General features: G+C 41.1%; 1 protein-coding gene and 1 long non-coding RNA gene across 2 annotated transcripts; both read right to left on the bottom strand.

Annotated features, from left to right (window-relative positions):
* Positions 1-5: 5 nt before the first annotated feature.
* Positions 6-8,050, bottom strand: LOC111820970 (zinc finger protein 883-like; the record flags this gene model as incomplete). The annotated part of the gene is made up of 4 exons (XM_023733328.1): positions 8,029-8,050; positions 3,162-3,288; positions 2,110-2,260; positions 6-1,530 (listed from the first exon to the last, which is right to left on the bottom strand). Coding segments are annotated over exons 2-4 (1,710 nt in total), but the record flags the coding sequence as incomplete, so codon positions are not given.
* Positions 8,051-11,326: 3,276 nt separating this feature from the next.
* LOC111820971 (uncharacterized) lies at positions 11,327-18,633 on the bottom strand. The gene is made up of 3 exons (XR_002824462.1): positions 16,692-18,633; positions 12,544-12,579; positions 11,327-12,396 (listed from the first exon to the last, which is right to left on the bottom strand). It is a non-coding gene; the product is annotated as an uncharacterized LOC111820971 (long non-coding RNA).
* Between the last annotated feature and the right edge of the window lie 6,848 nt (positions 18,634-25,481).

Raw genomic sequence — 25,481 nt, 5'->3', positions numbered from 1 at the left:
GGTCTCTCTCCGCTGTGTGTCCTTGTATGTGTAGTGAGGGCTGAGTGCTGCGTAAAGGCTTTCCCACATTCCTTACATTCATAAGGTCTCTCTCCACTGTGAGTTCTTTTATGATTAGTGAGCAGTGAGGAACGAGTAAAGAGTTTCCCACATTCTTTACATTCATAAGGTTTCTCTCCACTGTGAGTTCTTCTATGCATAGTTAGGTTTGAGGCTCGCCTAAAGGTTTTCCCACATTCCTTACATTTATAAGGTCTCTCTCCACTGTGAGTTCTTATATGATTAGTGAGGTGTGAGTCTTGCCTAAAGGCTTTCCCACATTCCTTACATTCATAGGGCCTCTCTCCAGTGTGAGTTCTTTTATGTGTAGTGAGAACTCTGGAATCACTAAAGGCTTTCCCACATTCTTTACATTCATAGGGCCTCTCTCCAGTGTGAGTTCTTATATGTTTAACGAGGGCTGAGCAATCACTAAAGGCTTTCCCACATTGCTGACATTCGTAACGCCTTTCTCCACTGTGTGTTCTTACATGTTTAGTGAGGTATGTGGCTCGCCTAAAGACTTCCTCACATTCTGTACATTCGTCAGACCCCTCTCCACTGTGAGTTCTTACATGTTTAGTGAGATGTGAGACTTGCATAAAGGCTTTTCCGCATTCTTTACATTCATAAGACCTGTCTCTACAATGAGTTCTCATATGTGTAGAGAGGTTTGAGGAATCACTAAAGACTTTCCCACATTCCTTACATTCACAGGGCCTCTCTCCAATGTGAGTTCTTATATGTGTAGTCAGGTGTGAGGAACAAGTAAAGGCTTTCCCACATTCCTTACATTCATAAGGCCTCTGCCCATTGTGTGTTCTTATATGTGTAGTGAGGTGTGATGACCGACTAAAGGCTTTTCCACATTGTTTACATTCATAAGGCCTCTCTCCACTGTGTGTTCTTGTATGTGTAGTGAGGGACGATGCCTTACTAAAGGCTTTTCCACATTCCTTACATTGATAAGGCATACCTGTGTTATGAAATTTTTTATGTAAAATGAAGGATGAAGGACGACTGTAGGTTTTACAATATTCTTTACGCTCACGCTTATGATCTCTCACATGTGTACAAAAGGATGAGAAAGTACAAAAATGTTTCTTACATTCATTACATTCATAGCGTTTCTCACCAGTGACTGATGTCACAGAATTCTTAAGGGTTGAGAAACAAATGAAGTCTTTCCCATATGACTTACATTTATGGGGTTTCTTTCCATTATGAGTTCTCATAGGAGTGGTAAGGTGAGAGGGACAGCTGCAGGCTTCTCCACATTCCTTACACTGACGGGCATTGCATCCAGTGTGAGATCTTGTGTGATGCTTATATGATGAGTGATCCACGAAAGCTTTTCCACACTCTGAGCATGCAAAAAGATTTACTTCTGGAGAATTTCTTTTTAGCACAGTAAGATTTGGAATCCGGCTGAAGGTTTTCCCACACTGATTGCCTTCATTACTTTCACAGAGGTTCTCTACTACACGACTTCTGTTAAAAATAGGCAATAAATATATTTGTTCCTATTTCAGGATTACCAAACAGTAAATGTACGTGGTTTTTGCTGATTTGTGTCATGTTTCCTAGGTTAAATCACCTAGAGATATACTACCATTACTGTCATTGTTTCTCCAAAATACGGGGCTATCTGATAATTGTGTCAAGTGAAGTGTTTCAAACATTCTATACCTAATGCATTAATGAAAATGTTGTATTGTGAAAATTCTCTGAACACGTAATTTTACAGCTAGGTTTATATATGTTTTTGGTAGTTGCCCTTGAGTTGGTTCCAACTCATAGCAACCGCAGGTAATATGAAACGTTTGCCTGGTCCTGTGCCATTCTCACAGTAATTGATATGTTTAATTCTACTGTTGCACCCAATGTGTCAATCCATCTCATTGATGGTACTCCTCTTTTTAACTGACATTTTTAACTGACATTAACTGACATTTAACTTGACCAAGCGTTATATGTATGAACATACAGATGTATATATATACATAACTGTACAAGGTTTTGACATGTTAGGACTTTCTCCTGAGGCACTCTTTTAAGAATGACACTCACCTCAAATGTCTCCTCTGGTTTTTCTGCTGGTGTTTATTCCCATGCAATTCAGAGATTTCTCCTAACACGGAGGACCAGGTGTTATTCTTCATGAATCGTACCATTATATGTTCACTAGATAACTTTTCTCCTTCATTAAGGTTTTGAGAGACTGACTCAATAATTCAAGTTGAGGTTCATAATATGAAACAAAAAAGGAAGGCATTATTAGGGAAAAAAGGCTGCTACGAATAAAGAAACACTTAGCCACATTTCACTGTTTCAGCACTTTAGCAAGGGTTAAAAAGCAATTTACTAGGAAATACACCCATGAGGACTGAGGGTGATGGTGACATAAATTGGTAACAAGAGCTAAGTAAAAAAATACTGAATACAATACACATGTAACATTGAAAGAAGAAAAGGTTCTCCATGACCACAGGTGTAAGAGGATTACAAAAGTCAGAAAAGCAAGCTCAGGTATCTGTGAAGTTGTGTCCTCAACCCAAAAAAGACTTTTTCTAGCTGACTGATTCAAATGTAATTCCCTATCTCCACTGTCCTTGCTCCTCCAGTAAAACAAATAGGTATAACTGACATGGTTCGCATGGAGAAATGCATATCAGGAGGGAACACAGTGCAGAGTAATGAAAGTTTCCCTGACACTGAGCCAATACATTGCTTTTCAGAGTCTCTGAAGATGGACAAGTGTGGGTTTATTTGCAGCAAAATAATCATTTCAAACTTGCAATAAACACAGTAAAACTTTCTACAAGGTCCCAAAACACAAACCTCTCAGTGCTCCAAAGTGACCCCTGAAGCCAATGCTTATACTTACAGCATTTAGGATCTCAGCAATTTTAATCACAACAGAAATGAAAACTATAATACATAGAGATTTATGTACACGGGAAAGCCAGTTTATGTGAGCTCCACAGATGAATGGACTATGTTTGTTTTATTTGACAATTTATTCCCATTCTTTAGCCCAAATACTGGAGCCAAGCCGATAAGTAAAACATTTTTATACACTAAAGAAATAAATAAATTTAAAAAAATGATACCATTCTTACCTATTGAGGCCAGGTTTCTGAAGGTTTCCATCATCACATCTCTGTAGAGTTTCCTCTGAGCAAGATCCAGCAAAGCCCATTCTTCCTGGCTAAAAACCACGGCAACATCCTCCAATACCACTGAGTCCTAAAACATCACACATTCAGCATCAGAAGTTATCATGTACTCCAAGGCGTACAAGAACGAAGCGTGAGGCTGACAGTCCTGGGGAACTGAATTCATAGAAATTTGACACCAGGTTCTGTGTTCCACCAAGGTCTATTCTAGGGTACAGCCATCAGCCTTGTCGCTTCGCTAACTGCATTCACTACCTCACTGATTGCTGTCTCACAGACTTAAAACACCATGAAATAATCCCTCCACAGTGTGGCTGTGACAAATTGCTGTCTTACTCTTTATGGTTTCGAACAGTTAGAAAACATAGCAAAAATTAGAGAAATGCTCTACTTCAGATCACCACTTCCTTGTGAACAAAAAATTACACCTTCAGTAAGACCCACCGGAACACTCAAGAAAACATAAAGCCCAAGCAGAAGGTAGGATGAGGTATTAACAACTGGGAAACACTGCAGAATGGCAGTGTTTCTTTTTGCTCCTTGTAGCCATGGGAGGACCAGGGGCTCACATAAACAAACTGGCAAACTGAGGCCCTGAGCTGGTCATAATTTCTTGAACTCTAGGAGATCAGAAGGTGACAGGTCCACCTGCTGACAAAAGATTATTCTTTTGCAGAATTACGAATTTTTACATATCAGTCACCTATTTTCCAAAAACTCAGTTATTCTATCATCCTCTCTGTCTTTTACAGAGACAGGCAAAGGTTAAAAAGAGCTCAGATAAGAGACAGGAAAGATGAGAATCCAGATCTCACTACAATTCTCATATTTTGAGACCTGATACAACTGTACACCAATTATTAGTGACTGCTCCCATCCACAAACATAAACCCATGAACTCACACAAACACATTCTAATGTTACAAGATGATGAAGAGGACCATCTCTGCAAAAACAAGAATAGAATGCCCTTATGTTTACTGACTGAGAAGAGATTATGATTCACATTTCCTAATGACTGCACATGATGAACATAATGTCACAATGTTATACATATAAACATTAAACTAGAAAACGTTTCATTATATATATTTTTTACCACAAAAAATTAGTTTTGTAAGTTGAAGTGCAGACAATTTACCTGTTAAATTGTGCAGCCTAAGATAAACAAACCTACACACCAGCCCTCTAGAGGCTCCATTCCAAAAATTCTCTCACATTTACATGACCTAAAAGGCACACAACCATGACTACCTGAACCCTGACCAATGGAATTCCCTAGTTTGGAAGAGTGATCTATGAAATAGCACCAATCCATTGGATTCCTCCACCACTAGCCTGTCAGTTTGTTGTACTGTGGTGGATTGCATGTTGCTGTGAGATGCTGGAAGTTATGCCACTGGTATTTCAAATACCAGCAGGGTCACCCATGGTGGACAGGTTTCAGTGAAGTTTCCAGGCTAAGACTAGGAAAAAGGACCTGGTAATCTACTTCTAAAAAAATTGGCCAATGAAAATGTGAATAGCAACAGAGCACTGTCTGATATAGTGCCAGAAGAGGAGCTCCTCAGGTTGGAAAGGACTCAAAATATGACTAGGGAAGAGCTGTCTACTCCAAGCAGAGTCGACCTTAATGACGTAGCATACAGCTTTCAGGACCTTCATTTGCTGATGCAATATAACTCAAAATGTGAAGAAACAGGTACAAACATCTGTTAATAATAAGAATGTGGAACGTATGAAGTATGAATCTAGGAAAATTGGAAGTCATCAAAAATGAAATGAAATGCATAAAGATTGATATCCTAGGCATTAAGTGAGCTAAAATGGACTGGTATTGGACATTTTGAATTGGGCAATCATATGGTCTATTATGCTGGGAATGAGAAGTTGAAGAAGGGCGCTGCATTCATTGTAAAAAAAAACATTTCAAGATCTGTCCTCAAGTACAATGCCATCAGTGATAGGACAATATCCATACGCGTACAAGGAAGTCTCATTAATACAACTATTATTCAAATTTATGCAACAACCACTAATGCCAAAGATGAGGAAATTGAAGATTTTTACCAAATTCTGCACTCTGAAATTGATCAAAGATGCAATCAAGATGCGTTGATAACTACTGGTGATTGGAATATGAAAGTTGGAAACAAAAAAGAAGGAATAGTAGTTGGAAAATATGGTCTTGGTAACAGAGACAATGTTGGAGATTGCATGATAGAATTTTGCAAGACTAACAGCTTCTTCATTGCAAATACCTTTTTTCACCAACATAAACGGAAACTATACACGTGGACCTCACCAGATGGAAAAGCTCAATATCACCAGTCAGAACAAGGCCAAGGACCGACTGTGGAACTGACCATCAATTGCTCACATGCAAGTTCAATTTGAGAAGCTGAAGAAAATTAGAACAAGTGTACAAGAACCAAAGGATAATCTTGAGTATATTCCACCTGAATTTAGAGAACACCTCAAGAATAGATTTGACTCATTAAACACTAATGACCAAAGACCAGACGAGTTGTGGAATGACATCAAGGACATCACATGTGAAGAAAGCAAGAGGTCACTAAAAGATAGGAAAGAAAGAAAAGACCAAATTGGATGTCAGAAGAGATTCTGAAACTTGCTCTTGAATGTGGAGTAGCTAAAGCAAAAGGAAGAAATGAGATAAAAGAGCAGAACAGAAGATTTCAAAGGGTGCCTGGAGAAGGTGAAATAGAGTATTAAAATGAAATGCACGAAGACTGAGAGTTAGAAAACCTAATGGGATGAACATGCTCAGCATTTCTCAAGCTGAAAAAAACTGATGAGAAAATTCAAGTTGCAATATTGAAGGATTCTATGGTGAAAACAATATTAAATGACACAGGAAGCATCAAAAGAAGATAGAAGGGATACATAGAATCACTGTACAAAAAAGAATTGGTTGGATCTTTCCACTCTTGACTCCTATTCAACATTTTACTTGAAGTCATAGGTAAAGCAAAAACAGGAAAGAAAAGTAAACAAACTGTTAAGGAGGAAATAAGGAGCCACGGTAGCAAGGTGGTTAAAAAGCTCTCCTGCTAACCAAAACGTTGGCTGTTTGAACCCATCAGCAGTTCTGTGGAAGAAAAGACCTGGCAATCTGCTCCAGTAAAGATTACAGCCTGGGAAATCCTATGGGGGCAGTTCTACTCTGCACTCGAGGGGTCGCTATGAGTCAAAATTGACTTGATGGCAGACAGTAACAACAACAGACAAAATAACCTGTCTTTGCAGATGAAATGACTGTCTATATAGAAAATCCCAAAGAATAAAGAAAAACATTTATGAAACTAATAGTCAATCATACCAAAGTGGCAGGATAAAAGCTTAATATACAAAAGTCAATTGCTTTCCTATATGCCAATAAAGAACATTTGTAATTTGAAATTAAAAACACAATAGCATTTACATTAATAACAAAAATAGAATGGTAGAAATCTAACAAAATATGTAAAAGATATATACAAGGAAAACAACAAAACTCTGATGAAAGAATTCAAAGATCTAAATAAAAGAAGAGTTATTCCATGTTCATGCATGGGAAAACTCAGTATTGTTAAGATGTCAATTTTTCCCAAATTGATTGCATTCAATGCAACCCCAATAAAAATCCCAGCAAGTCATTCTGTGACTATCAACAAACTTTTTACAACATTTACGTGAAAAGAACAAAGGCTTAGAAGAGCCAACACAATATTGAAGAAAAACAAAGTTGGAAGACTGACACTACACCACCTCAAGACTTACTCTGAACTTACAGTAATGAAGACAGTGTGGAATTGGCAAAAGAAGAGATCAATGGAAAAGGAGAGAGCCCAGAAATAGACACAAATAAAATCATCTGATCTTTGAGTGAGCACCAGAGGCAATACAATAGAGAACGGAGAGGCTTTTCAATAAATGGTGCTGGAACATCTATATAGCCACTAACAAAAAAAGGAAATCTAGATAGAAATCTTACACCTTTTATAAACATTAACTCAAAGTGGATCAAAAACCTAAATGTCAATGCAAAGCTATAAAACTTCAGGAAGACAACACAGGAGAAAACCTGCTTGGGTTTGCTGATGATTTTTTAGATACAACACTAAAAGCACAATCTGCGATGGAAAAAAATGGATAAATTTGACTTTGTTAAAATTAAACACTTTACAAATGTTTTTTTATCTACCAATTCACTATAATAAAATGGTTAAAAAAAAACTTCTGCTCTGCAACAGACACTGTTAAAAGAATGAAAAAACAAGCCAAAAACTAGGAGAAAATCCTTCATAATACATGTGATAAAAGATTGGTATTCAAAATAAAAGGTCCCTGGTTAGGGCAAATGGTTCATTCTTAGCTGCTAATGTAAAGGTCTGCAGTTCGTACTCACCCAGCGATGCCACAAAATAAAGGCCTGGTGATCTGCTTCCCCAAAGATTACAGTCAAGAAAACCCTATGGATCGGTTGTACTGTGTAATACATGGGGTCGGCATTAATCGGAATTGACTTGGAAGCAATGAGTTTGGTTGCTTATTTTTTTATTCAAAATACGGAAAGAACTCTTAAAACTCAACACTAAGAAAGCAAAAAACCCAATAAGAAAATGAGCAAAAGAACTGAATAGGTGACAAATAGGCATATGCAAAGATGGTCAACATCATGTATCGTTAAGAAATTGCAAATTATAACAATAATAAGATACCACTTGTCTTAGGCTAGGTTCTCTAGAAAAGCAAAACCAGTAAAGGGTATAAATACATAGAAATTTATATCAAGGAAATGGCTCACATAGTTGTAGAGGCTGGAACATCCCAAGTCCGTGGCTCAGAATAGAGGCTTCTCCTGATGCACGTGGCTACTGGGGCTGGGGAACCCAAGATCTGCAGGTTGGAGAGCAGGGCTCTTGTTCACAGGCTGTGAAGATTGACGAATCCCAAAGATCAGCAGGCAAGATCGCAGGTAAGCTGCTAGCTCAAGTCCCAAGAACTGGAGATCAGATGAACAGGAGCCAGCAGCAGAATCCAGAATGAAAAAAAAACCACAGGCCTTGCCACATTCCCAGGGAAACTCCCTTTCAACTGACTAGCTACTCACAGCAGATCCCATCATGGAGGTGATCACATAATATCTTATCACGGAAGTGACCACACCATCACACGACTATCTAACCGCTGACAATCATGGCCCAGCCAAGTTGACACACAACCTTAACCATCATACCATTACATATTGATTCCTGAAATGATTGAATGTCAACTAATTCTTTTTGGTACAGTAAATCTGTGTATTCCTATTTTGCGCTTAGGATCCTTCAATATTGCAACTCGAGGCTTGAATTTTTTTCTTCAGTTCTTTCAGCTTGAGAAATGCCAAGCGTGTTCTTCCTTTTGGTGTTCTAACTCCACAGGTCTTTGCACATGTCATTATAATACTTTGTCTTCTTGATCTGCCCTTTGAAATCTTCTCAGCTCTTTTACTTCATCATTTCTTCCTTTTGCTTTAGCTACTTGATGTTCAAGAGCAAGTTTCAGAGTTTTTGACATCCATTTTGGTCTTTTCTTTCTTTCCTGTCTCTTTAATGACCTCTTGCTTTCTTCATCTATGATGTCCTTGATGCCATTCCACAACTCATCTTGTCTTTGGTCTTTAGTGTTCAACATGTCAAATCTAGTCTTGAGATGATCTCTAAATACAGATGGGATATACTCAAGGCGGTACTTCGGCTCTCGTGGACTTGTTCTAATTTTCTTCAGCTTCAACTTGAATGAGCAACTGATAGTCTGTTCCGCAGTTGGCCTCTGGCCTTGCTCTGAGTGGTGATGTTGAGCTTTTCCATCGTCTCTTTCCACAGATGTAGTCCATTTGATTCTTGTGTATTCCATCTGGTGACGTCCAAGTGTATAGCTGCCATTTATGTTGTTAGAAAAGGTATTTGCAATGAAGTCCCTGGTCTTGCAAAATTCTATCATGCGATCTCCCACATCATTTCTATCACAAGGCCATATTTTCCAACTACGGATCCTTCTTCTTTGTTTCCAACTTTTGCATTCCAATCACCAGTAATTATCAATGCATCCTGACTGCATGTTTGATCAATTTCAGACTGGAGAAATTGGTAAACATCTTCAATTTCTCCATCTTTGGCCTTAGTGGTTGGTGGGTAAATTTGAATAATAGTTGCATTAACTGGTTTTCTTTGTAGGCATATGGATATTATCCTACCACTGACAACACTGTACTTCAGGATAGATCTTGAGATGTTCTTTTTGACAATGAATGCAACGCCATTCCTCCTCAAGCTGTCATTCCCAGCATAGTAGACCATATGATCGTCTGACTCAAAATGGCCAATACCAGTCCATTTCAGCTCACTAATGCCTAGGGTATGCACGTTTATGCATTCCATTAGTAATGAAGTAGTGTAAGGTAATTACAGAATAAAATCAAAGTAAGATACCATTTCGCACTCTTTATAAGAGCAAAAATCAGGTAAGCAAATGGACAAATAAAATGCACATGCCTACTTTGTGGGAGGAAAAAGTTGCAAAATGCATAAGTATTTCCGAGTAAATCTGAACTTGGCTATGGTCTACAACACAACCATATTCCCTCACTGCAGACTTATTGTGCAAGAACACATGGAGCTTGGAAAGAGAATGAACTTAAGAGCAGCAATACTCACAAGAGCAAAAATGACACTTGAGCCACCCAACTCCTGAAGCTCTACAGTAGCTAGGTAGATCGTGGCCCATTCATACCATGGAAACGTACATACACAGGCACATGGGTGGACTAGAGCTAGAGCTACAGACACCAACACATATGAAATTCAACAGCATCCTGAGGAAACAAGTCACTGAAGAAGCCAGAGTAATAACTGAATTTACAGAATGCTCAAGAGGCCAAACGAAACAATATACAGTATATGGGTTAAGACTTGGGTGATATGGAGCCCTGGTGGCACAGTGGTTAAGAGCTATGGCGGGCTATGGCTGCTAACCGAAAGACTTGGATGTTAAAGCTATGATAATAGCAATGATATTGGTAATAGTCATAAACTTCGTAATACAGATAGTAACAATCTCCAGGCAGGAGGAGATGACATGAGGGTGGGGCACACTGGGAGGCCATAAAAACTGACCAAGGTCTATTTTTCAGCTACTCAGATTACTAGATAAATTATACAGAAGTTTATGAAGTCCTTGTTTATGACAGAGTTGACAATAGAAAGTTTAAAGTTTCATTTAAAACACAAAACAAATGTAGTTTTCATAAAATAATTATACGATGTAAAAACCCCTTCTTTTTGATTTCATCTATCTTAGTTTAGAAGGGCTTTATTACCTAAACTATTGACACCCGCATCTTGCTGTTGTTGTTATGTGCTGTAGAGTCGGTTCCGACTCATAGCGACCCTACGTATAACAGAACAAAACACTGCCTGGTCCTGCGCCATCCTCACAAACCTTGTTATGCTTTAGCCCACCTTTGCAGCCACTGTCAATCCATCTTGCTGAGGATCTTCCTTTTTTTTGCTGACCCTCTACTCTACCAACTGTGATGTCTTTCTCCACGTACTGATCCCTCCTGATAACACGTCCAAAGTATGTGAGACATTGTCTCACCATCCTTACTTTTAAGGAGGATTCTGGCTGTACTTCTTCCAAGACAGATTTGTTCATTCTTTTGGCAGTCAATGGTATAGTCAATATTCTTCACCAACACCATAATTCAAAGGCATTAATTCTTCAGTCTTCCTTATTCATTGTCCAGCTTTCACATGCATATGAGGCGATTGAAAACACCATAGCTTGGGTCAGTTGCACCTTAGTCTTCAAGGTGACAACTTTGCTTTTTAACACTTTAAAGAGGTGTTTTGCAACAGATTTGCCCAATGCAATGCACTGTTTGATTTCTTATTTTATTGTTGTACTTTAAGTGAAAGTTTATAATTCAAGTTAGTCTCTCATAAAAAAATTTATACATACATTATTACATGACCCCAGTTGCTCTCCCTATACTGTGACAGCACACTCCTCCTTTCTACCCTGGATTTCACATTTCTATTCAACCAGCTCCTGACCTTCTCATCTCACCTCTGGACAGGAGCTGCCCATTTAGTCTCATGTATCTACTTGAGCTAAAAAGCATAATCTTTATCAGTATCATTTTATGTCCTATAGTCCAGTCTAATCTTTGAAAAATTGGCTTCGAGAATTGTTTTAGTTGGGGATTCATGCTTTCCACACATCTGAAAGCCTCAAGGCAAAAACATTCCCCACTGGGTGGAAAATCTGTCTGGAGATCTCACACAAGCTCTAGCTGGACTCACTGTCCACAGCTTCATACCTTTGGTGATGTCAGAAAAGCACCAACATCACTCAGGACCCCATAAACAATCAGGGCCTTCTCTATGAACTCTCTCCCCACTTTTCTAACCCATAGTGCTGTGTGAGAGAGAGACCTGTAGTTTTAGAACTGCACAGAAAATGCGCTAGTGCCTTGGGGAAATCAAGAAAACTGTTAAGAGAAATCGGATAAGTGTGGCTCTGGAGGGAGGGCTCAGCCTCCACAGCCAGAGCTGCACCATCTTCAGGTTTTGGTCAGGAGACTCTGCCATTCAACATGGAGCACCAAGGCCCTGAATGGGAATTTAACGCCCCATGGTGCCAGCTCTGAGAGTCACATAAGGAAGGTAACCCCGGGCACCCAAATCTTGAAAAGTCATATATGTGTAGAAGAATGGCCTAGTGACAGTGGAGCAGGACCTCAGGATGATTCCTAGGGCTCAGTCCCTTGTCCTCTTCTGCCATCTTTTTTCTTCATTGAGGAACCACAGTCCCGCAGCACACAGTTGGTCCCCCAATAATTTATATACAGTCTCACCTACAAACTGAAAGAATATCCCAGTTCTCTGTAGAACTCACCATTTCCTTCTCTAGCTTCCAGAAGTCTAAGGGAATATTGTCTCTGAGCCAAAGAAGCCAGTTCAGGAAGACAGATGGCGGTGGAAGCAGAGCACTGGGCAGTTTGGAAGCAGATGAATAATGTTTGGTCCACACACCAGTCAGAGCAGTTGAAATCTTGACCTGCGATTTACAGATAGGTCTCCAGCTGCCTGGACTGGACTAGTTCCCCCTGTACCACACCTGAGACCTGAAATAGAAGAAGAATGGGGAACAAACAGTGTCGAGGAGGGAGAGAGTGACAGGTTTCTGGCTTCCTCCCAGGCTCAGGGCAGTGGTCTACCCTGGAGGCATCTGCACTGAAGGCAGAACAGGCTCTAGCCTCCAGAGCACACACCTGCATTCTTCATGCAGCTCGATGGGCCTCTTCTTTCTGCAACAAGATCACAGAGGGAGGAATTTACTTATCCCAGAGCATGAGAAGCAACCAGGCTTGGCCAGGCTGTAAAACTTGAACCTGATTTCCTCCAGGGAGTTAGGGGCCCAATGATGAAGTTGTGTGTTTATCTATGTAAGTTTGTCCCTTATAGATCAACACATGCACTGTTATTAGATATTAACAAAGGTGAATTTTCAGGAAGAAAATATTTTTCAAGTTTCATTCATTTTTAATTATGTTTAGTTAAAACCCTTGTATTGTGGTTTTTAAAATTTTTCATTTCATTTTTAGCTTTATAATATGTGATTGGTATTTTTCCTGTTGCTTTTGCAATTAACATTTCTTTCTTCCCCCTAAAGTTTTCTTTTCTCCCCCCACCTTTGTTCTCCAACCATGATACCATCAGTTCCTAAGCTTTTGAGAAACCTGGGAGAGTCCTGAACATTTTGTCTTTCAACTTTATAATAAATCAATCAATAAATCAGAAAATCATTGTTTTCCCAAAGGAGCTATTTCTTGCCTCTGTTCCCATTTCTTTCCACTCTGCTTCCCTTCCAAGCTGACTCCTAGTCTTTCATTTCTTGGTCTCAGTGTAAATGTTCTCTCGTTCACATGATCTTTACACCTGTGTCTCCCCTTCAAGTATTATCCTTCCTTTTATTATTTTTTCTAAAATCAAACCTGTTGCCATCATGTTGATTCTGACTCATAGCGACCCTACAGGACAGAGTAGAACTCCCCATAGGGTTTCCAAGGAGCAGTTGGTGGATTCAAACTGCTGACCTTTAGATTAGAAACTGAGCACTTAACCACTGCACCATCAGGGTTCCATTTTTTCTAACAGCATTCTCTAAATTCAATTCACATCCTTATTTCTAGACTTATTATTTCAAGCATAAACTAGGAGCTTTTTCAGTATGTAGAATATCAAGCCCCACCCCAGAATGGCTGAATCAAAATCCACATTTTAACAAGACCCATGGGTTGTCCACACTAACATTCAACTATGAAAAGCATTCACTGATCTATAGCCTGTAACTAAAGAAATAACCATTCTATCAACGAATGCCTTTGACCCATCTACATCTACATTGTATCACTGCACTATTTTCCTAATCCATAACCAATCACTATGTTTAGGACTCCTCACAGTCTTCCTTAACTTGTTCATACCAAGCTCCAACCTGATGTCATTCAATCATGGTTGTCATTTCCAAAATCTCTTTACAGTACAGGAACAGCTTAATGCCTGCTGCTGGCTGTCCATTGGACTTCAAAAAGTCCAGAGTAGAGGTGAAGCCAAGATGGCAGACTAGTCAGATGCACTAAGCCATCCTGCTGCAACAAAGACCTGAAAACCAGCTAATACTGATACTGATGTCAATCCTGGAACCCTGAACCTTAAACGAAGGGATAAAGTATTAGCAAAACGGAAAGGGACCTCAATTTATAAATAACAACATCAGAATAATAAAAAATAATAAAAGGGGGAATACACAGTGTCACGGATTGAATTGTGTCCCCTAAAAATACGTGTATCAATTTGGCTAGGCCATGATTCCCAGTAGTGTGTGATTGTCCACTATTTTGCCATCTGAAGTGGTTTTCCTATATGTTGTAAATCCTACCTCTATGATGTTAATGAGGTGGGATAGGTGGCAGTTATGTTAATGAGGCAGGACTCAATCTACAAGATTGGATTGTGTCGTGAGCCGATGTCTTTTGAGATATCAAAGAAAGAGGTGAGCAGAGAGACAGGGAGACCTCATACCACCAAGAAAGCAGCGCCGGGAGCAGAGTGTGTTCTTTGGAGCTGGGGTTCCTGTGCAGAGAAGCTCCTAGTCCAAGAGAAGATTGACAAGGACCTTCTTCCAGAGCCAACAGACAGCCTTCCCTTGGAGCTGACACCCTGAATTTGGACTTCTAGCCTACTAGACTATGAGAGAATAAAACTTCTGTTTGTTAAAGCCATCCACTTGTGGTATTTCTGTTACAGCAACGCAAGACACACGGTGTAGGTATAGACCTTTCAAATGGAGAAGAAGTCAAGACAATATCAAATAATACAAGACTGATTCAAACTTAGGAAGATAAGGCTAAATTTTAAGGAAACCACAAAGCAAGTTAACAAACCTACTTATCAAAACGAAGAAAAACAAAAAGTCTCAGTAAACACAAAATCTACAATAATGAAAAAAACACAAATTTCACAAACAAAGGAACGCGGCACAGGAGCATAAGAGAAACAAAGAAAACGTTAGCACTACAAAATGACAGCAATAAACTCACACCTATCGATAACCACACAGAATGTGTGACAGAATGGATAAAAAAACAAGACCCATCAATATACTTTCTACGAGAGACACACCTTAGACACAAAGACATAAATATATTAAAAATCAAAGAATAGAAAAGTATATCAAGCAAACAGTAACCAAAAGACCAGGAGTGGCAATACTAATCTCAGATAAAATAAAATTTAAGACAAAATCCACCATAAAAGACAAGGAGGGACATTATATAATGATTAATGGATAATCTATCATGACGACATAACCACAATATCTATACACCCAAGGACAGGGCTTCAAAATACATAAAACAAACTCTAACAGCACTGAAAAGAGAAACAGACAGTTCCACAGTAATAGTAGACTTCAACACATTTCCTACTGGACTCTCTTACTTTGTAAAATAATTATTACAAAAGACAGGTACTTCGCTTTGAGTCAGAACTGACTCCATGACAACGGGTTTTGGTTTTGGTAGTGTGGCTGATCCTCTAGGATCTGCTGAAATATTTCGACTACTTTCATTACACACGCCTCTCATTTTGCCCTGATTCCTAATATTCACTGTTCTGACATTGGGAATATGCGATCTCTATAAATCCCTCATCACCTATATTAAGGTTGTTCAGCAACATCACTTTTTATACCAGACCAGCTACGACTTGCCTTATTGTTTCTCACATAATCAAAATGAAAGTTTCTGCCTTATAGCCAAAGAAATTCCTTGAAACATGCCTCTTACTAAATAATTTCCTCTGAAATTGGGATAAATATGGTCCTAAAAGGAGCCCTAGTGGTGCAGTGGTTAAGCATTCAGGGGCTTACCAAAAGGTCGGCAGACTGAATCCACCAACCACTCCCTGGAAACCTTATGGGGCAGTTCTACTCTGTCCTATAGGGTCACTATGAGTTGAGTTCCATCTCATGTTTCTGTATTCTTCATGTCTTAAATACCTACAACCATTAAAGGAGAAAGGATATATTCCTCACCACACTCTTCATTTTTGTATGACCACCAATACTCCACAAAAATCCTACCTGATGAAGCACAGAAAAGCAAAGAGGAGCCATGTTAGGCAGGGAAATTGTGATCAAGAATATTCCCCTTGAAGTAAGAACAGATCTGGATTTGAGTTCAGATACTGCCACTTATGGGATATTTGTCCATGGGCAAGCTACTCTAACCAAGATTATTACTTTAGTGAAATGCTGCAAATACTCCCTACCTCACAGTGTTGTTCTGAGAATAAAATGAGGTGCAGTATATAAAGTACTTAGCACAGTGCCCAGCCCTTCTGAAGTAGCTCAATAAATGGTAAATACACATACAGGTCGGGGATGATTGAGGCCTAATGAGCTCAATGTGACTGTGACAGCGAGCAGCAGAGCCAGCAGCTGCTCAGCCACTATCAAGCAAGACCTGTTCCTCCTCTCCATTATCGTGAAGACCCTGAGCACTGCCTGTAACAGCTTCTGCCTTAAGTCAGCCAAAACCACTCAAAATCAGTTTACTGCCTCAAAAGTATCCTAAAGTAACCTAAGTCATTAAGACCTAATTGAATATTAAAATCTCTGCCCAGGGCAGGACTTATCCACCTTTTTCTGTACATACTAAGGAAACAAGATGCAATTTGTTTTACTCTCCTCCTATGTGCCATGATAACCTATGTAGTCTTTGATGTTTGTATGTAATTCCTTACGAAGGATGGCATAAAAGGTTATGCCTCTCTTTGTTCAGGTGGCTTGATTTGAGGTATACACCTCCTTGCCCCTTGCCTGCATGCCTGCAATAAACTCTTCCTCCCTCCTCACCTCAGTGTGTCTTTATTGATGAAAAGCTGCACCGGGCAGGACCTGCTTTGGGTAGCAAATTCTGGCAATCACAGATGGGACCAGCATTGCCAGGCTCCTGAGACTGCCTCCAGCTGACAGGGGCTGTCCGCTTCTCCCAGTGCACATTGGTAACCTTTCTCTGGGAAAGACTCGTTTTGGCTCTTGAGGCTGGAGCTGACCTCGGACTCCTCAGTGGCGCGCTATGTGAGGGGAGAGAACGGCATCAGGCACCCCGGGAAGAGGAAAAAGTCTCCCTTGGTGAGTACAGAAATAAGTCCTATTTGTAGAAAGTAGACAGACTATAGATTCCAGTAATGCTTAGTCAGTGAAGGTCAGGTCAAATACTTTTATTTTAAATAGGCATCTGTAGTTTCAGATTTTGGTACCATGGGAAATAATTTGAGCATTCTGGAACATAGTCCATTAGAGTGTATTTTGAAGAATTGTTTTTATTTTGGGTATGACCCAATGAAAAAGTCTAAAATGAAATTTTTTTTGTAATACCACCTGTCCCCAGTACAAACTCGGGGATGGTGAACACTGGCTTGAAAATGGATCCTTAATTATATCATCATACTGAAGTCAGCTTTCTTTGTACTAGAGAAGAAAAGTAAGATGAGAAATATATATTTAAGCTTTAATGTCACTGTGGCAAAATAAGAGCTTACAGAAATAATGTAAATTCATGGTTCAAACAGAGGTTTAAAACCCATTTTATCTAGTCCTCTAAAAGAGGACCCAGTTTTAACCAGAGATCATAGACCTCCCCCTTATCCTGTAAACCCTTCGTCAGTCCCTGAGGCCTCCAGTGCTGAGATGCTTTCCTGGCGCACGCTCGCAGTGGCACCCAATTTGGTCCGGGGACACCAGGACCCTCAACAGGGCTATACCCATTGAGGCAACTCCCCGAGTCAGATGGAGGTGAGGATGGGACAGCAGAAGCCCCAGCCATGGTCTGGGTACACAGCCCATTCACGACTTCTGACTCATTCAATTGGAAAAACAATCTACCAACTTACCGAAAGGATCCTAAGTGAATGCATGATCCTTTAGCTTCTATTTTTAAAACCCACTACCCAAATTGAGCAGACTGTCCAGCCTTATGTGATATTTTACTCACTCCAGAAGAGAGAATGGTTTTTGAAAAAGCCAGTGAAGAAGGAGATAGGCTCCACCAGTAAAATGCTGATGGCCACCCCCCTCCCCAGTAGATCTGGCGATACTGGCCACTGAACCAGGTTGGGACTCAAACACGCAGGCCGGCTGAGCCAGATTAAGTCAGTACCATGACTGCTTGCTCACTGGGCTCAAAAATGGGGCACCCAAACAAAAGAATTTAAACAAAGTGAATTCAAACAAAAACGGGAGGAAGACCTGCCTTCCTTGAACAAATTTTCACGGTTTTCAGACAATTTACTGATCTAGATCCTGAGGCGCCTGAAAATGCTCATATGGTGAATACGATATTCATAGGGCAAAGTGCCCCCAACATAAAAAAAAAGAAATTACAGAAAGTAGAAGGCAGTATGGGAATGGGAATTTCACATTGGGAGAAACAGCCTTCAAGGTCTATTCTAACCAAGTGCAGGAGAGAAAGGAGAACCAGTGTGCCAAGTAGCAAGTGACTATGCTTGCAGCAGCCTTCCCACAAAAAGGAGGCTTCCACCCCTGGCCATTGGGGAAGTTTTCCCTGGGGTCTGGGATCCGGCCTGAGCTAGGGAAAAACCAATGCGCATGGTGTAAACAGGAAGGACACTGGAACAGAGAATGCCCTAAGAGACAGAGGGCTCTGAAGGAACCTGAAAAGGTTATGCTACCACAACGGGAAGGGTCGGGCTGAGGGAGACCAGGGGCCAATCTTATTCCAGTTTCCCCTGAGGATTCCTGAGAATGGCAGGGTTTGTAGAATATGGATTCCCAACTTTGGACTAAGAGCCAAATCTTTACATAAAGCAATGGAAGAGAAAGATTCAGATCCTTTTATTTTGACTGATGAACAATAACAAGCCTTCCAGACAATTAAAAAGAAACTTATATTGGCCCCAACCCTGGGGCTCCCCAATCTAGCGAAACCCTTTGAACTTTTCGTGCAAGAGTCAAGGAATAGCCGCAGGCGTCCTAACCCCAAAATTGGGGGACTGGCAACTAACTGCAGCCTGGAGACCACAATCAAGTGGAAAAGTTGAAAGAATGAGCCAGGCACTTAAGAGACACATATCAAAGGTGTGTCAAGGAAGCAAAATTAACATGGATACAGGCTGTCCCTATAGCCTTGCTTAGGTTTAGGGTGCCTCCCAGAAGCAAGCTCAAATTAAGCCCTTTTGAGCCAGTCCATGGAAAGCCCCCTGAAAAATCATGGGTTGGTTGATGAATGGTGACCAACTGAGTGTAAAACTTGACAGTGTTCTACAAGATTATTTGCGTTCGTTGTCTGCTGTCCTTTATTCTCTCCACAGATACGCCCTTGGCATACAAGAACACCCTCCTGAGGTGACGGTCCGCCCATTTCAACCTGGAGATTTGGTCCTGCTGCGCGCCTGGAAGGATGAGTCACTCCAGCTCAAGTGGAAAGGGCCCTTCGAGATGCTTCTCATCACCCATTCGGAGGTCAAACTAAAAGGAGTCAAGCCTTGGATTCACCACACCCAGCTAAAGACTGAGCCCGCTCTAGACCTCAATTCACCAATGACATTCTCAAAGGATAACTGGAACTGTGAGCCTTTACAGGACTTAAAATTTCTGTTCAAAAAGCTATGAAGTCCTTTTCGTTTTTATCCTTGTTCCTAGCCCTAGAAAAAGCCTGGCATAGTAACACCTTTTTCAAATTAGCCCAATCAGTAGCAAGTACGACCAGCATGACTAAATGTTGGATTTGTCAATACGTCAGAAAGCTAGCTGGCTTCATGTTCCTAACCAAAATAGGTCAAATATCTTTGAATGACTCACCTCTTGGTTATCTAACTGTAATTGGTTAAAGCATTTGTTTACTATTTTTATTTTCTTTAACTGTAACAGGAGTTTTTATCTATCTCGGTGCAAGCTACAAAAACCAAGCATAGACGCTTATGTTTCCATACAATCTCCTACAACCAGAAGTCGTTGCCCAATTTAGAAGGTGCTCTACACAAGCACTTATAGCCGTAACCTCAAACAGGAGGGCTGGACAGCGAGCAGCGCAACGACCCGCCGCTCAGCCACTACCAAGCAAGACCTGTTCCTTCTGTCCATTACCAAGCCCCTGAGCACTGCCTGTAACTCAGCTTTTACCTCACAACAGCCAAAACCAGTCAAAATCAGTTTACTGGCCTCAAAAGTGTCCTAAAGTAACCTAAGCCTCATTAAGACCTAATTGAGTATTAAAATCTCCACCCAGGGCCGGACTTCTCCGCCATTTTCTGTACATACTAAGGGAAAAAATGCAATCTTACTGCGCCCATGCGTCATGACAACCTACGCAGTCCATGCTGTTGGTATGGACTTCCTCGTGAAGGGCGGTATAAACAGTTCTTGTTCCTTGCAATAAACGCTCTTCCTCTCCCCGTTCTCCCTCCTCACTTCCCTGTGTCCTTACTGACTCCAAGCAGCACAGGGCAGGACCCGCTTCCGGTAACAACTGCAGTGTCTGTGCGTGCGTGCGTTAGGGGGTGCCGGCATAAAAGGCCGAGGAGTCTGGCTGAGGCTGCCTTGTAAAAACAAGAAAAGAGAACACAGCGGAGCGCGGGGGGCGGCGGACTGGAGGTGCGAGCGGGATCTACACTCAGGCGAACGACCCCGGGCGTCCCCGAGACCCGTGACCCCCATTTCTCCCACGCTCCAAGGTGGCGCTGGCGCCGCTGCTCTGAGAAGCACACGTGTGCGCGGCGAGGACCCCCACGGCCTCACCTGTGAGCGCCCCGAGAGACACAGGTCCCCACCTCCTCGGCCTCGGGAAAGCAGCTGCGGCCGCGGGGCCGGGGTCGCGCAGGAAGCGGCGGCGGCGACAAAGCGGCAGCGGCCGCGCAGAACGCACACTTCTACTTCCGGTTTCTGGGACGCTGGGTGCCGCAGGGAAGGGGCTCCGTGCGCGAACCTAGAGGGCTCTAACTCGTGCCGCGGGGCTCAGGGGCTCCGCCTTGTAGTCGGCGTCTGACCGCGACCGTCCTTATTTCCGCTGTAGAGAAAAGCCTAGATTTTCTTAAATACGTATTTGAACTGAAATGCGGATTTCAGTAATCAAAAATACCCTTGGGGAGCAGAGAAAGTTGGTATTTGCATATTTGGCCAGCTGGAAAACATTTACCATGCTTTTTAGGGGGCTGCCTGGTGGCTGGCGCAGTGGTTAAGAGCTCCGCTGCTAACTGAAAGGTCCCCAGTTCGAATCCACCAGCCGCTCCTTGGAAACCCTGTGGGGCAGTTCAACTCTGTCCTATAGGGTCGCTGTGAGTCAAAGGCAACGGGTTTGGTTTGAGTGGTTTGGTGGTTCTTTAGAGAAATAATATCTTTGCTCCTGTTGTAGAGGAAAAATCCAGTCAGCGTTTGAAAGAAGCTAAAGAGGATTTATTCAATAAAATAAAAATATACATCGGAGACAGCAGCTCACATTAATGTAAACTGGTAACTCCGGCGAGACAGCTTCGAACAGGAACAGAGATAGTCCAAGGAACAAAAAAAAATTATAGTACAATCATTTGGTTCGTCTTTGGTTGAGGTCACAAGAAGCGTGGATTAGTAGGTGGGGAATGGACTTCTGTTGGATAATTGGGTACTGGGGGAAGCTTACAGTCTTGGGTTTCAGGAATTAATTACAGAGGTCTTCAGTCTTTGTCACAAATGCTTACATTGCATATCCTTCAGGAGGGGTCATAAAAACATCACAGTTTGAAATAAAACAGTCCTAACTAGATGTCCCAGAAGTTAATGAGAACCACTTGGTACCAATGCCTTATTTCCTAGAAACAGCTGGTTAAAACAAAATCCATTTAATTGCCTGGGAAACTTTTAGATAAGGCTAACTCCACGGTCCTTTAAAAACAACTTTTATTACATCCCTGTCATAAAGAAACATCTCTTGGCCAACTTTAAACACAAGACACCTGTGTAAAGATCCTTTCCTTAGAGTATATTTCTTTTACATTCTGACTTTTCAGCAGAGATAGAAAGCTTCCTCAGTTACTAAAGATTAGGGGGAGAAATGGCAGGCATTTGTCAAGAAGTCTGAACTGTTTCTACTGAAAAATAGCTAGGAAATGAAAGTGTTCCAGGCAGGGATGTACGGGGTCAGCTTTAAAAAAATAAAAAATAAAGAAAGCATTTCAAAACTTCATAAGCTTCTCTTTTGGGCGTATTATATTTTTTCCTTTTTTTTCCCCCTAAGTTGATCACAGAGAAAAAGTAAACTGTATTTTTCCTTGATTCCCAGGGTAGCTAACTCAAGGAGCTCAATGACACACAGTTGTGAAAATTGTGAGCTAACTCTGTTGATGCAGCTGAGTAAATAATGGGCATAAGACAGGCCTCTGCAAAGAAAAGCAGATTCTACTGTTAAAAGCAATAGAGACCAAGGATTTTAGCTTTTAGACATTTTACTCTGGTCAAAAGGTTTACTGGAAGTTTCTCTGGAAATACTTGTTACCCTATCTTTAGAAAAGTTGAAGTCTCTAGTTTGGCTTCTGCTTCATTGTTGTCTCTCGTGTATCAAGTATCTTTCCCGAGGAGCAGGGTACAGACTGCTACCTAGTCTGATGTCTCCAGGTGCTGAGAACCCTGGAGAGAGGAGTTTTGCAGGGTGAGAGGTAGGAAGGTACCAGTGGTTCTGAGGGCTGGTAGGCAAAAGGTGAAGTACCTTTGAAAATGACAATTATAGATAGTTTTTACTTTTTTCTCATACTATATATACACACATATAATAAAGTGGTACATAATGTGTACTAATCTTAAGTGGACAATGCCATGAATTTTTACATCTGGATACACCCTCATATAACATCCTCTGAGATCAAGTTAGGCAAATTTTCAGGCACACAAGATTCCCTCCTGCCCTTTCCCCAGTTGATATTCACCCTGGGAGTAACCAGTGTTCTGACTTATTGCCAGAGATAAGATTTGCCCATTCTTTGACTTTATGTAATCAGAATAATACTGTATGGAGTATGCTGTGTCTGACTTCATCTAGTCAACATAATGTCTGTGAGATTTTATCTATGTCATTGTGCAGAGCAGTAATTTATTTTTTTGTCACTGTGTTTTACAAAAGGGTGAATATACCCCAATTTTTCTTATTCATTTATTCATTCATTTTATTCTGTTGTTAAAGTTTGTGTTATAACCCAGAATATGGTTTACCTTCCTGAATATTTAATGAGCACTTAGAAATAATGTGTCTTATGCTGTTGCTGGGTGCAGTGTTCAATAAATGTCAATGAGGTCAATAAAGTTGATGGTGTTTATCTTAGTTATCTAGTGCTGCTATAACAGAAATACCACAAGTGGGTGGCTTTAACAAAAATTTATTTTCTCACAGTTTCTAGGAGGCTAGAAGTCCGAATTCAGAGGGCTTTCTCTTTCTGTTGGCTCTAAAGGAACGTCCTTGTCTTTTGAGCTCCTGGATGATTTTCATGTGACTTGGCATGTGTCGTCCCCCGTCTCTGCTTCTCTTGCTTGCTTAATCTCTTTTATATCTGAAAAGAGATTGACTCAAGACACAACCCACACTAATCCTACCTCATTAACAGAACAAACACAACCCATTCCCAAATGGGATGATAACCACAGGCATTGAGGTTAGGATTTACAACACATGTTTTTTTTGGGACACAGTTCAATCCATAACAGTGTTGTTCAGGTCTTCCGTATGCTTGCTGACTTTCACATCCTTGTGAAAGTGGGAGGAGGTTGATAAGAACATAGTCTAGAAAACTAAGAGAACTATGATGAAGTCAAAATGTTTTGATGTACTCATGTATACCAGAGCCATGATTAAGGGACCCTCAAATGCTTGAAAAATGTTGTTTCCTGTTCATAGTACTATCAGGGGCCAATCAGTTCTCCCATATGTTGTTGAAGATGATGTTGGGTAAAATGGACCATTGATCCAATATGGAATTCATCACTTCTTGGGTTTGGTTTGCTGCAGGGTTTTGTTTTTATTATTTTAATGAAGGTTACAGAAAAAGGGATATATTACATATTCATCATCATGCTAACTTTTCCTATGATAAAGGGTAGTGAGGCAAGTTGGTCATGAAGACAGTTCAAATACCATAACACACCCTTACCTAAGGTGGTTATTGGCAAGAAGGCTGAACAGTGCAATGTCTCAAAGTTCAAACTTGAGAGTCTAAATTCCAGCTTTGTCATGTACCAGCCATGAGTTTTTCTGTCAAGTCACTTTAACTCCATCAGCCTCAGTTTCCTCTTATATAAAAATTGTGATATAACAGTACCTTCTCCATAGAATGTATAAGATTACTACTCATGTTGTGCTTTTCTGTGCCATCCTCATGATCATTGTTATGTTTGAGCCCATTGTTGCAGCCACTGTGTCAATCCATCCCCTTGAAAGTCTTCCTCTTTTTCTCTGACCATCTACTTTACAAGCCTGATACCCTCCTCCAGAGACTAGTCTCTCTTAATAACATGTCCAAAGTAAATGAGACAAAATCTCGCCATCCTTGCTTCTAAAGAGTATTCCGGCTAGACTTCTTCCAAGACAGATTTTTTTCGTTCTACTGGAAGTTCATGGTATATTCAATATTCTTCATCAACACCATAATTCAAAGGCATCAATTCTTCAGTCTTCCTTATTCTCTGTCCAGCTTTCCCATGCATATGAGGCAATTGAAAATACCATGGCTTGGGTTCAGGGGCACCTTTGTCCTCAATGTGACATCTTTGTTTTTTTTTTTTTTTTAACACTTAAAGAGGTGTTTTGTACCAGATCTGCCCAATGCAATAGGTTGTCTGATTTCATCCCTGGTGGAGGGGACTCACACTCAGAGGGGACATCCCGTCAGGTCTAGATATGTGCCTCCCATTAGACAGAGGCCAAAAAAGTGGATTTCATGGGCTGCAGCGTGAGTGCAGCGGGGTCCAGCAAGGAGGGCATAGTTTGGGTTGCAGGCCTGGGGCGCAAGAGGAGCTGTGAGGGGCACAGACCTTCCTCTGCCTCACCCTAATGTGTTCCCTGCCCTAGGCTTGGGAACAGCCATAAACTCTCAAATCTGTACACGGGGCTTCACCACCAGAACCTTAAGTTGCTTCCCAGGGCTAGGATACCACTTCCAAGTATCCAAATGTCTGGCCAGCATGCTTACATCGTCAAGCCTCATCCTTTACCGTTAAGCCTAGCCCATGGGTGATGGACACCACATCAGACCCTCATATTCCTAAATCTTGGTCTTGGTACTGAACCCCATCTCCAAATCCTCAAAACCCTTTGCTAGTTCGCTGGGCTCACTTCAGACTCTTAAGCCCCGAAACTGAATCTGGACACTGCCCACGACTCTCACTTTCTCTTCTGGGTCCTGGCCAATATTCCCATGCTTCACATACTGTACCAGCTCCTACCCCAGGCCAGCCCCACCTTTGTCGGTGTCCACTGGAGCCTGAAGGCGTGGTCCCGAGGCTGGTTGGCAGCCAGCATGGTCTCCTGCAGGTGAGAGATAGTGTCTTAGTCATCTAGTGCTACTAGAAAAGAAATACCACAAGTGGATGGCTTTAACAAAGAAAAGTTTATTTTCTCACAGTCCAGTAGGCTACAAGTCCAAATTTGGGGCGTCAGCTCCAGGGTAA

This window comes from Trichechus manatus, unplaced genomic scaffold (genome assembly GCF_000243295.1).
Source record: "Trichechus manatus latirostris isolate Lorelei unplaced genomic scaffold, TriManLat1.0 scaffold00057, whole genome shotgun sequence".
In the NCBI taxonomy this organism is placed as follows: Eukaryota; Metazoa; Chordata; class Mammalia; order Sirenia; family Trichechidae; genus Trichechus; species Trichechus manatus.
The sequence above is the reverse complement of the archived record's forward strand: the minus strand, read 5'-3'. Positions and strand labels throughout refer to the sequence as shown.